Source organism: Geospiza fortis, unplaced genomic scaffold, assembly GCF_000277835.1.
Source record: "Geospiza fortis unplaced genomic scaffold, GeoFor_1.0 scaffold176, whole genome shotgun sequence".
Taxonomy (NCBI): Eukaryota; Metazoa; Chordata; class Aves; order Passeriformes; family Thraupidae; genus Geospiza; species Geospiza fortis.
Window position 1 is genome coordinate 789384 of NW_005054514.1, and position 13220 is coordinate 802603.

Consider the following 13220-nt stretch of genomic DNA (forward strand, 5'->3'; position numbering starts at 1 on the left):
CTCTCCTATTCCGACTCGTTTGCGCCTTGCTGATTGTGGTGGTGGTGGTGGGGGGTGGGGGGGGGTATCCTCTCTTGTGGGAATTCGTGCTTTGCTCCCACCCACCCCTCCTTCCCTCCGTTCTCGGGGGGGAAAAAAAAGCATGGAAGAAGCAAGGTGGAGCGGGAAGTGGTGTGTTTTGGAGTTGAAGAGCTTGCAGGCAGGGTGGGTCTGCTGCCTTTTCGTGGAATCATGGAATGATTTGGGTGGGAAGGGACCTTAAAACCTGTCCAGTTCCACACCCTGGCATGGGCAGGGACACTTTCTACTATCCCAGGGTGCTCCAAGCCCCGTCCAGCCTGGCCTTAGACCCTTCCAGGCATCCAGGGCCAGCCACAGCTTCTCTGGGCACCCTGTGCCAGGGCCTCTCCACCCTCACAGAGAAGAATTACTTCGCAATATCCCAGCTCAACCTACTCTTTGAGTTTGAGCCCATTCCCCCCCGTCCTGTCACTACACGCTCTGGTAAAGAGTTTCCCCCTTGAGGCTTCGGGGTCGGTGCTTGTGGTTATTTCTCAGAAGTGCTGCCGTGCACGGAGAGGTTCCAGGTGCAGGCGGTGTCCAGATTGCAGTCGCACCCTTCTGTAAGGAGCAGCCTCTGAGCATCTGCAAATGCCAGTAAAATTTGGCACAGGGCGTAATTAAACAGCACAGGTCTCGCTGTGTTTTCTTTCCCATTCCTTCCACTGCTTGCTACCCATTTCACATCCCGAAGTACTGTTGGTAGGCTTGGGAGTGTATGTGCAGAACGGATCTCTTCCCTCTTACTTTTCCTTGCAATTTCTTCATTTGGAAATTTATTCATCCCCCTCCTCTGCACATGAATTGTCTTTTCAGTGCTTTGCATGTGGAGGAGCAAAGCATAGGAGGCTTTGTGAGGCTTGTGCTTTGCCTTTCCCCCCTACACCATATGCACATGCTCCACCCTCCTCTTGCCGTTTTAGGCGTGGGGGGGAAAAAGTGCCAACTTGGTTCAAGTAAATTGTATGGAAAAGAGGACTTCAGCTGGAAGTAGCAGGAGCGGTTATTCTCTCCAAGCTGTTCCCTTTAAGTGCTGCTGTGGTGCTAGCTGCTAAATGACAAATGAAGAAGTTGAAGAGAAGAGAATGGGTTATAGGATTTTGGGGGAGTGATGGGGGAGGGAAAGCATTTTGCTATCTCCTGCATAAATTGGTTCTGTTGCTTGCCTTCACCTGCTCGGGTTATGCAGCTGGATGTAATCCTTCAGGGAAGAATTTAAAGCAAGCGAAAAATGCGAACTGTACTCTATTCCAGGACTTCTTATTCTGAGGTGTTTCATCTTTTCTGGAAAGATTATTTTCAGGCTTCTGATTTCTTTCTCTTTGAGTTTTTTTGACTCCCTTAACTTGGGAAGAGTCTCCTGTATTCTTTGTTATCTCCAAAGCCCTACCAGAGCTCGGGATTAATGTGTAAATGCCATCTGTTGCTCAGCCGGTTTGAGTTGTGTGGAGGAAAAGTTCCATTTTGACAGTGGCTTTTGGAGAAAAACAAAACCGAAAAAAAAAAAAAACCAACCGAGGCAAGCCCATTTCTGGCTCTTCCTGTATGTCCTCAGCCCTGCAGTGATTTGCTCAGAATGAAATGCAAAAGAAATGGGTGGTGATTTTTGGTGTGTGTTTTGGTGGCACGGTTCAAATGAATCACTGCCTTCAGCCGAGGCAGTAATGTTCCTGAAGTTTTCTCTCCGATCCGTTTTCTATGGTAGTAGAACTTGTCCTCCTCCGATTGCTTGTTTGCTTTTCTGCTTGGATATGCTGCTTTTTTTTTTTTTAAGGCAGATAATTGCTTTCATTACTTCTGCGAAGAGACTCTAAAATTGTGGTAAAATTCTTTTTCTTTAGCCTTGAGTGCTTAGGGTCGGTGCAGTGGGTTAGTGAAAGGAGGAGATGAATTGTGTGCTTGGTTTGTATTGGCTGGGAGATTGAAATTTTCTAAAAAAGCACAGCTCTGATAGTTTATATTTAAGCCGTTTGTGTGTGTGTTTTGGGGGTTCTGACTGCTCAAGTAGGAAAACGCTTTGTGTGAAACACAGCCGATAGTGCACTTGAATTTTAAATTCATAGTTAATGTTGCTTAGTCCAGCGAGCTTTGGTTGAGTGAAGCTTTTACACTGCTTGTGCTTCCCTGTTTTTGACAAACACTGCATTGAAGGCTGACAAAAACAATATCCAAAGGAAAAAGGTGGGGAGGGTGGTGTGTGATTGTGCCTCAGCACTGCTGAGGAAGTGGGCGTGCACAGGCTCTGAAATGTGCAATCTGGAACCATTGTGTGCCTGTGCTGCTGCTCTTGGGGGGGCTTGTTTTATTGAATTGTTTTCATTTTTTTAGGAGCTGGAGGAGGAAATGACATTCAGTGGTGTTTTTCTCAGGTGAAAGGCGCTGTAGATGATGATGTAGCAGAAGGTAAGAGTAATATTTTTTACTGTTTTCTAACTTTTTAACCATTTCTTAGGTAGGGAGATGTGGATGCAGTCAGTGAAGTATCCCAGTGCTGCTGAGTGCGCATTGAGCAAAGCAAATGGACATTTCATGTGCATTCCCATATGCAGATTCAGGTTTAAACTGTGGTTTGAAAGTATCATTCAACACTTTCTTGTAAAAAAGTTTGGGCTTCCTAACTTTTTTTTGCTGGAATTGTTTTCTAAGATTGTTAAGATTTTTCTGATTTTTTTGCCTTTTGATTTGTGTTTTTTCTTAATCTGCAATCTTAATCTGCAAAATAGGGAATGTGATACTTTAACTCCACAAGGAGGTGTTGTTAGAATTAATATTTGTGCTCTTTGAAGATCTCAGTACTAGATGAAGTAATTATCCCAATCTTTCTAGCTCCGATTAACAAGAGGCGGAAGAAATCTGAATATTTGTGCATGCCTATTTAATACATGAGGAGCAGCTTTGGCTTTGAAATAATACTGGAAATTGTCTGAAACTTTTCCAAGCTGGCAGTGACAAGTGTCATGTTACACTAAGATGGCTGCCTCTGAATTTCACTGCAAAATCTGCACTGTTTGATTTTTTTTTTCCCCTTGGATTTTGGATCATTGGAGGAATAGTGCTTTTCTCTGTGCTGGAGAGTAGAATCTCTTCTGTGATTGTTCTTGAGGAAAGATCCCCTGACTTTTGAATTTCTTTGGCCATAAAGTCCTGTTGGCACAAAGCAGCCTTTAAGTTCATGAGTTAAAAGTTGTCTTTTGCAAGCAGTTGGCCTTGTCACTTATGTAATTCCTGGATTTTTTTCTTTTTCTTGCATATCTTGAATGCTCTGGCATATAAGTGAGATTAATGTTATATTTAGAAAAGCAGTAACTACAGTTTCCATTATTTCTCTGCTTGACATGTGGTTCGGAGTAGCTTCCAAAGGCCAAAAGAAAATATGGGTATAAACAGAACTGAGTTGTTTTTATTTATTAGCTGCAGCATGTGGCAAACGATGCACTGAGGCTTCTGTTGTTTTTAAGTTAGAATATGTTTTTTGGAAATGAGAAAGCTATAATATTTCAAGTTTAATTTTAAATTCTTCAGGAAGTAGATTTTAAAGCTTTAACTCAAAAGTACTGTTAAACATGGTATAATTTTTCCCCTGACAGATTTAAAATTCTGTAACCTTTGTTTTATTTACATATCAAACAAAATCCTTAATAAGTGCAAGTATTGAAGAAGTTGTGGTTATGGTGAAATTGTGGTGCTTGCAAATAATTCTTAATTAAAATAGATGTTGATATGCTTCTAGTAGTAATGAACTTGCATATAGGTATAGAACAAAGTCTTTACAGTGATCTGGAAATGCAGAAATGAGGAAACAGGAAGGTAGGACAGACTGAGCTGTTTTTAAGTGTTGCACTTAGTGCGTTAGGAAAGGTGCCTTGCCAGCCTTGTGCCTCCTGCCAGGCTGGGAGCTGCACTGAGCACTGCTGGAATCCTGGGGTGGACTTTAGGGAAGCCGTTGAGAGAATTAACTGGCTTCAGTTTCAGCAAGCCAGGCAGCTTGGTTTCCAAAAGACTGTAAGAATGTCAATTTTTTGGTTTATAGACAGTGTAGCCTTCTGATTCTGTGACCCAAAGAGTGAAAAGAAATTTTGTTTCATTGTCAGCTATACCTGACTTAGGATGAGTCTTGAGGTCCAAAGTGTATTATACTGCAAATGCTGTGAAACTGAGCTGCCTAGGGAGAGATCCCAAGTATTATTGATGTTGTGCTTGGTTGTAATTAGTGTGTGGAGCTGAAATTCTCTCCTATGTATCTGACTCCCACAGTCTGTACTGGAAGTTGGTGAAAGCAGTTGTTTATATTGATTTCTTGTTATACATCACAGTGTCTCGCTGTAATTCTGTTGGAAGCATTATGTGTCAGGATGGTTGCATTTTTCCATTTCCTAGCAATATTTCTGGCTTTAAGGTTCACTTCATGGTTCACTTCACACAGACATGGAGCCTTGTGTGGTTCTTGCACCAACTGGAGCAGCAGCTTCTGGTCTTTTGGAATACCCAATGCCAAATTGACAGTGGGTCCAAGTGCAGTCTGAGGACCTTTTTTGTTCCCAGCCTTTCCTTCTGCTTTCTTGGGACAGGCCCACAGTGAAAGCTAAAGGAAATCTCACTGTTTCAAGCTTTAATGACTCTTTAACCACTCTGATCTGCCAGAGAACAGCTCTGCACTCCAGTCATACTTGTAGTGAGCACAGTACCAGTTTGTGTACAAGGCTGTGAAGGGCTGATTTTTGAACGGCTACAGAGCTCACAATCTAAATAGCAGTTTGTTGTGGAATGTTGAAATTTCACTGAAAACAAATGTGAAGAATTGGGAGTTTTACTTTCTATTTTTCTTCTGTTGGTAACTTAGTGTTGCAATATTTACATTGGAAAGCTGTCCTGAACTAAACTAAAGCAGAGATAACCAGGAAAACTACATCATTTAATTGCATTAATCAATGGGATACAAACCCAGTGGTCTCCCTACAGTGTTTTTTGTCTATAAAACAGGCCCATGGAGAATAACATTTTGGACAGTAACACTTTTAATACAGTAACAGTTGTACCAACTTTAAAAAGCCTGTCAAAAATGCTATTATGTAGCTTCCAGTATGGATCAGGTCAGACCTGACCTCCAGCTTTCCTATCACATGTATCACCTGTAATTCTTTAGATACTTGGACTAGGCTGGCTGGTTGTTACAAAGTCAATATTTGGTGGCTTTGGTGACTGAAACATGAACTCTGATACACAGTTTTTAATTTTCTGGCTTTCCAACCACTCTGTGATGGATGGATGTGACATGTAAGGGGAAGAGGGGGAAATTGTGTCACTAAAGCCTGGGGAAAGATGGCACTGAACTTGCATGTGGGGCCTGTGTGGGTTACTGCTGTGGCAAAGTTTTTCTACTGAAAATGTGAATGTGAGGAGCAGAAGTAGCCTCTCTTCCCTTGGTATGTATGGAATTTACCCTTGCTTGTAAGCTGTGGCCTGGCTGTGTCAGATCACAGTTAAGCAGGGAAATCAGGTTATAAATTGAAATATCATGGTGTCAGCTTCATTATAACTCTGGTCCTTAATTTTAATTGATTCTAGTGATTTATCAGTATGTTGTATGAGGACAAAGGTCGTTGTAGTGTGTGCTGCCTCTCTTTCTGAAAAAGCTTTCCTCCCTACTTAGTTTCGTATTTTCATAGTTTCATAGACAGGTCTTCTGGGGTGGAGAATGCAGAGTGTTTGTGATAAGTTCAGTGATCAGGTTATCAAAAGTGTCTGTAATATACAGACTTCTTTCTTTTGTGCCATCACAGTTTCGATACAAGTGAGACTTAATTGTCCAGAAATACTCTGGTGTTTTCTTAGTGGAAGCTTCCTTTGTGAGGATAATTATAGAAAACGATTACAAAGATTTTCAGCAGCAGTTTTGTTGGTTATACTCTTTTGCTGTTCTTCAGAATGTGGCATAATAGCAACTGCAGTTGGGAGCAGCTAAGAGTTATGAGTTTAAACTGCCTCTGAAAACTACACACTTGCTTAATGGAGTGAGTTTGTACTTCAGAACTAATTCAGTCAATTTGTTTAATTGCTCAACAGAAGGAGAAGAGTCAAGCAGCTCTATCTCAATGTTCTTTCAGGTGTAATTCAAAGATATGTAAAAGTCTGATAGTCCAGGTCCAAGGCTGGGACCCAGGAACTTACGTCCTAAGCTTTAACCCTGAATGATTACTGCTCATCTTGGACAAATTGTTTAACTGTTTCGTGCCCAAATTGTCTCTGAAAGAAGCATTTGAATATCTGCTGTGGTTGCTATTTACCAACTTTATTTATGCTTAATACTTAACTTTTCTGTGATGCTTTGTTAATTATCTCTGATTTGTTTCATGTCTCCTCTTAGAGTCAAACATGGCTGTGTCTGTTTTAGAGTGAAATTGATGAACAGATAAAATTCTGTCCCTGGCTTGTGTGTGGTAAAAGACTGAAACAAAACTGGACAATTCCCTGGTTCAGGAATGCTTTCTGTGTTTGGTTCTAGGTATGTTATGTCTGTCAAATGTAGTTTGATACTTACTTTTGACAGGTTTCAGAATTGCAGAGCAGCGATGGGGACTGATGTTGCTTCAGCAATGGTAGTTTGTCTTGAATGCATGAAAAGTGTTATTTCTGAATAAAGAGAAGTGAAGGCGGGAATAAGGATGGCTATAAAAAGGTTGTTTACTGCAATCTGCAGGTGTTTGGTTGTTTGGTGGCTTGTTTTTTTGTTTTTGGTTGGTTTTTTTAATTTTGGGATTTTTTTGTTTAGCGGTTTGGTTTTGGTTTTTTTTTTTCTATGAGGATTGATGGAATTGGAGAGGAGAAAAAACTCAGAGAATAAGAGTGACAGTGAGGTTGCAATAATATTGCTGAGGAAAGATTGGGATATAGTTGTGGGAGGGAAGCTAATTTGGGCTTTTGAGGGCTGTGGTTATGTTCTCTATGCTCATGAGGTAACATCATTTACAAGGAGCAAGGCCTAGTAATAGGTTTGTTTTTAAGAGGTAGTTTGAAATACACTGTAGATGGGAAAAGAAGGACCCAAGGTTATAGTCCTGTTGTGTATTCCTGAGTCTGCTTCTGTATTTGAGCTCTTCAGCTGTTCAGAGAATGTCTGTATCTAGAGAGAGAAATAGGCTACTGTGTTCTAGGAACTGCTGCTCTGGATGGACTAGAGTGTGCATTTAAAGTGTGCAGTCCCCCAAAACAAAGAGCATTTAGCAGACAGATAAATAAGCAGTGACTGTTCAGCTCCCCAGAAGTAATTCAGTCCTCTTTCTTGCATGGGTTTGGAAGCTGGGGCACTTCAGCTTGTCAGTCAGGGATTTTTCTGTTCCTTCTGTGAGGCATTGCTGTTCTTGGAATCTCTGTCTTAAATTAAAAATTAGTTATTAAAAAGGCTTTTGTGTTGGAAATGCACTGCTAGAGTGTGATCAAGCCATCAGACTCCACAGCACACATGAGTGCAAGCTAGGCTGTCAGCAGCAATCTAGATGGAGTACAGCTCTGGATCAGCTTTGTGAAACTTTTTAGCTTTTCATTTTATAGGTGCTGCCTAAATGCTTCTGGTTTGGCTATTTCTACTGTAGGAATGGGTACAGCTACTGTAGTAGCCGTAGCTTCACAGAATGTATTTTTGAAGAGCTAAAATGAAGACTAAAGCTCCCAGTGGATGCAGAGCTGAAGGAAGAGTTAAAAGCTGGGTGTTCCAAGCTGTACTGTCTGGTCCCCCCCGCCCCCCTTTCTGTTCTCCCTGACTTGCCTATTTAGGCCACAGCTGCATGTTTGGCAGCATTTCTGCTTAAAGAGGCACTCCTTCCCACTCCCTGGCATCGGTGTTCACCTAAGAGGACAGTGAATTTGTTGGGCAAGCTGATCCAGCTGAAAAATTGGTAAAATCTTGGTTTTCACTGGGTTATTTTTTGGCTGAATTGAGCCCTGCTGTGATTCTTAGAGCTCTGCGTGTGCTTATGCTGGTGTGGAGAGTGATCAAGTGGCTCAGAGGAGCAGGAGGAGCTCTGGAAGAAGATTGGTCTCTTTGTAGGACTTTACATAAAGGCAGTGCAAGACCCTGATTGATCTCTGAGTGCTGTGCTACTATGAAGGGTAAAATCATCTGCTAAAAAGAACTTTAAACCTTTGCTGTTCAAGATCCATACTTTGAACATGTGCTGTCTGCAGGCCAGCAATAAAATCACTGTTACAGTATCCGAATTATTTTGTGATGTATTATTTTATAGTACACATGGAGTGGGTTTTCCACTGTGTCCACACAAGCAGTCTGTGGAAATGGGATTTATTCACTGTTGTTTCGAGCTCTGTTAGTAAACTGAGCTTGTTAATATCAGTGCAAGCTAAGTTTCTTTGAAGTTGTTGTAGGAAATAATACCAATTGAATGGGAGGTGGGTAATTACTGATTGCTTTATTGTAAAGCACTTTAAAAAAAAGATAATCTGACAAATGATAATCTTCTCTTGTGTCTTACCAGTCTTAATATGATTTGAAAAATTGATCCCTTCTTTGGGGTTTCATCTTCACCTAAATTGATGTATTGTCTTGCATTAAATGCTGCAGAATTAATCTGTCTTTGTTTTAGATGCTGTTAGAATGTGTATGCAATTAAATCTGCTCTGCATGTGCCTCATGGAGCAAAAACATCAATTACTGATGGTACCGAGTTAAGGCTGCAGTTTGTCCTTTCATCTGTAGGAAACACTATGCTCCCACAATAATTTCATTATATAAGATGTTTTAATAACTGCCTTAAGGGTATTTTTCAGGCCTTTTTTCCTGTTTTCAATGCTCTGTAGTATATGCAGCACCATAACTGTGTCTACAGTATTTTTAGTATGGAGTGAAAAGTTTAGCAGAAAAAATGAGTGTTCAGTAATCACGTGAAACTGTGGTTTGCACTCAAAGAAGTTATTGAAAGGAGTAAAAAGCCTTGGCTTAGGTTGATGTTTAGGTTGTGAATGTGAACACTTACCCTGTTCCAATGAAGATGAAAGCAGATAAATGCAGGACGTATTTATTAATCCAAACCCATTTGGAGTAATCTCTTTCAAGAAGCAGTGGTAGCCCTTGCAGTCAAAATAACAATGCAGGGACAGTTTTCTAGGCTTTAAACTTGAGTGGAACACATGTAATTATAGCTTTGTTATATTGCCACAGCTCAGTTATGCTTTTCCAACATGCACCATCTAAGTGCTGCTTTTGTAAGGTCAGTGTGTCAGTAAACTGGAAATAGATGGGACATTGCCTTCTTCTATGCCTTTGAAAATGGGGAAAGCATAAAAAAAGTCTTAAAAGGTAAAATATTGATACCTTGTGGGTGCACACTTGTTAATAATTTTATGTAGCAGGATTTCCTTAGTTGAATATAGTGTTGCTCACTTTCTGGCTTCCCACACAGGCCTGCTGTGGCACACTGCTCTGGGCAGCCAGCAGTGTTCCATGAGTGTGCTCTTGCCTGGGTCTTTAGTGACTGGAAGGTTTTGGATTGTTAATTTTCCTTTGAAATTAAGTACCACCATCAGGTTCTGCTACTCTGCACTGATATTACTGAAAACAATTATTTGAGGCTTCTCTGCATGATTGTAATCCAGTGAGAGAAACAAGTGGCTGGAAGCTTCTCGCTTTCCACTCCTAACTTATCACTCTTTTGTTAGGCACTGGAGGAGAAGCTATTAATTTGGTCAGCCATTCTTTATCAAAGTGTATTTTCCTCTCAGCCATCCACAAGTGATAGCACCATGAAGGGGACCAGCATATTTAGGTCATGTGAAGTCCCTGAGGCAGTTCTGTTTGCATCTAATTTTGGAAGAAAATTTTAGGGTCAGGAAAAAAGTGTTTTAAAGAGTTGTATTGTAAGAAAGATTGATTTTCCCAAATATACAGAAGGTGTTTTGTGTGGAAATGTTCCCTTTTGCATTTTCAATTGCAGTTCTTAAATTAATGCTCTGGGAATAATGAGAGCTCCAGACATACACAGTTGGCACTCTGGTTTTGAGAACCTGAGCAAAGATAATTGCATGAATTCGGGAACAGTTGAGGTAATTGAGACTTCATATTATAGTTGCTTATTTAAAATATGGTAAATACTGTGTAATTTCTATTATATTCTTGTTTGTTGAATGCCAGTAACTATATTTTCCCTTGTTTTTTCAATGACTATAAAAAGTATTTCAGTGACCATTCTTTGATCCTTAAAAGCAGTTATTTTAGCTGTTTTTTGTGCTATTGTTAAATGGTGATTTGAGAAGTCATGAGCTGTGTTTGTATATAGCGCTTATAAATGTAGTCTGAAGGTCTTGCTTTATTTTCAAATAACTTGGGAGTGAATTGGTCCAGTGGACAAGAACTACATACTGAAATAAAGCTTTGGCTTTCATAAAAATATAATGACTCTCAAAGACACTTGTTTGAGAGTTCTTGAGCTATTTTCCAGTGGAATTGCCTAACAAGCCCCTGACTTCTCTGGTTCTGCTTTTGGTGCATTGAGTAGGGAATAATATATAGAAATATTGATGATAATAAAGAAAAACTTGGATTATTTTTTAATAAATACCCAGTTTGGCATGTTTTGAAGTGTGATCTTGGTGTGGGAAGAGGAATTAGAATTCAAATTACACCCCAGCCTGCCTGTAGGTTTGTTGTCGCTTCAAGTAACTGCTGCTCCTGAGAGAAATGGTTCTTCCTAGTGCCTCTGCCTGTCAGTGCCTTTAGCTGAGCCAGATGATCCCTGAGCTCCAGGGTGGTCACTTGGGGAAACCAACCCAAATGAAAATGACATCTCTTGAATTCCTTTTGGATTCATTTTATTCCACATCAGCTTTTCCAGACTTAATTTGTCCAACTTTTAGCAAATGTTTGTGGTGGGATAGGTGGTAGTTCTACAGGAATGGGATGAGAGGTGAAAGGACAGATTGCTTCTCTTGGAGAGTTGATAATGGTTCTAAGGCAACATGGGAAACTATGGAATTGGGAACAATTCAGCCTCCTTCTCAGCCTTTTCACGTTCACAGTTGATCCCTGCTTGTTCATAGTCTGCCTTTCACATGAAAATTCGACTTTCAGTGCACTGAGATTTGTATTTGAGGACATTTCTTCTCATAGATCAATATGAACAAACAGCAGTTGAAGTTGAAGCCTACAGTGTTCATTATATAGCCCAGCAGTGAGAAAATGTCACTGTTCATAGAGGTAATAGTCAAACATTCATAAGCTGTTTTACTGGAATGTGGAACTGGCAGGGATGCCTTTTTGCCCAGAAGTTTAAAACTTTCTGTATAATCCTTTCTGCCTTTTTTCAGTCAGTTCTCCTCAAAGCTTCATGTCATTGTTTTGGTTTAGTTTTATTTGTTTGTTTGTTCATGCTAAATCCTACACTCCTTTCTTTTGTTTGTGTGCGTGTTAAAGAAGTATCTAGGGCCTTTCATTTTATTCCAGATCCTTCTGGAAGTGGTAACCTGCTCTGGAAAGCAGCAGGAGCTGACAGCAGGGTTGTGTTCCTGCAGCAGGACACGTGCTGTGCTTAACCCAGCTCTTTTGTGTCTCACAGTAATCAGATGCCTCAGAGGAAAGGGCAGGAGGAAGACAAAGAGCATTTGAAACAAAACAAAATCCCTTGGATATTCTGCATATGAGGTTGTTGGCTCCCTGGAGCTTGGGGATGCTTTTGCTTGGTGTGACCTGAGGAAGCTCATCCCAAGCCTGGGAGTACCAAACATCTACCTGTTTCTGGAGGATGCTCATTATTCTGTTGGCTCTGAATGGGCATCAACAACTGTGCAGCCAGGTCATGGTGCAGCACTGCTGCAAGGTGCTTCTCCACTCTGGTTAGGAACATGTCTGTGTTAGAAAAATGCCTTGGTAGGGTTGTATCCTGCATTTCCTTCCCGTTGCTTGCTCACTGTCCTTTTGAAGGAGTTGTCAAGATAAGCTTTTCTTTATGCCCGTAAACTTTTTAATGTACATGCTGAAATTCTTTTTCCGGGGGTTTTATGTTGTATTCAGCTGGAAGCTGTTTGGCATCTTCCAATTCATGTTTGTCCTAACCAGGGTCTTTGGTCTGAGGTCCCTTTTCTTACAGAACTCTTACTACTCTTTTGCTTTTTGCTAACTTAAAAGTTCAAATCACATTGTCCCAGAGCATAGTGGGGAGACTGATGGAAGACTAGAAATGGAGATAACTGAAAGTAATTATTTGTGGTTGTTTTCTTTGGAGTAATTTTAACCCTTTTCTACTTTCTTTTCCCTACTTGTGAAACCTGTGTGGTGTTTCCTGAAATAAGGTTCCAAAGCCTTTGTAATGATCTTTGACATCCTTGCAGGACACTAGCGCTACTAAAATTCTCTACTTTTTTATATATAAAACATGCATGAACTCCTGGTCTATAAACAGATGTATTTGAAACAAACAATTAAAAATAAAGGTTGATATTTTGCTTTGACTAGTGCACTATATATATAATCTTAAGAGGTGTTATAAATATGCCTTGGAGTTGTCAAGATTCCATGTGTTAGGATTCTCAAAGTCCAGGCCAGAAATTAGAATTGGCTTCTGTTTAATGCTGATTTTTTTAAAAGAAGCTGAAGCATGTATGCTTGGGCCAGAATAGAAACACAGGAAAACACTTGCCAAGTTGGGGGGTGGGAGGAGGTGGGGCTGGGGAAGAAGAGGCAGCTGGGCAAAGGAAGATTGTTCTTTAAGGTTCCAAGTGTCACTAAAGATGCATTAGGTATTAAAAGGAACTGATAGCTGAATGAATGACCAGAGTGAGGGAAGTAATCGGAAATTTGGATTTTCTAGTCACTTCATCGAGCTGTGTATTTATCTCTGCTGGAAACATCAGTTGTACTTGTGACCTTCACAGGCCCTGTGCTCCCCGGCAGGCTGCCTGAAATTCAGCTGGAGAGCAGCCCTTCCTTCTGCCCTCCCTCCCTGCCTTTCTGGTAGGCAGGAGGAATTTCTGATTTCATTTCTCTTGCTTAGAAGGAGGCACTTCATGCATTGTCTGAGCCACAACAGCCTCCTGCATTCTACACACCAAGATTAAAAGCCTCCAAATGTTTGGCCTGAGCTTTGCACCTGATTGGTTAAAGAATGTGTTAGAAGAGTGTGAAGCAGCAGGACAGTTTTGAGGAGTTTTTTTTTTTT

At 40.7% G+C, this 13220-nt stretch overlaps 1 protein-coding gene across 1 annotated transcript in view; it reads left to right on the forward strand.

The window, feature by feature from the left end:
* The first annotated feature begins 1623 nt into the window (after positions 1-1623).
* PPP2R2A (protein phosphatase 2 regulatory subunit Balpha) overlaps positions 1624-13220 on the forward strand; it is a 34387-nt gene continuing 22790 nt past the window's right edge. Inside the window, exons 1-2 of the mRNA XM_005428949.3 lie at positions 1624-1761; positions 2389-2463. Coding sequence (XP_005429006.2) covers positions 1653-1761; positions 2389-2463 — 184 coding nt within the window. The 5' untranslated portion in view covers positions 1624-1652. The remainder of the gene's footprint in view (positions 1762-2388; positions 2464-13220) is intronic.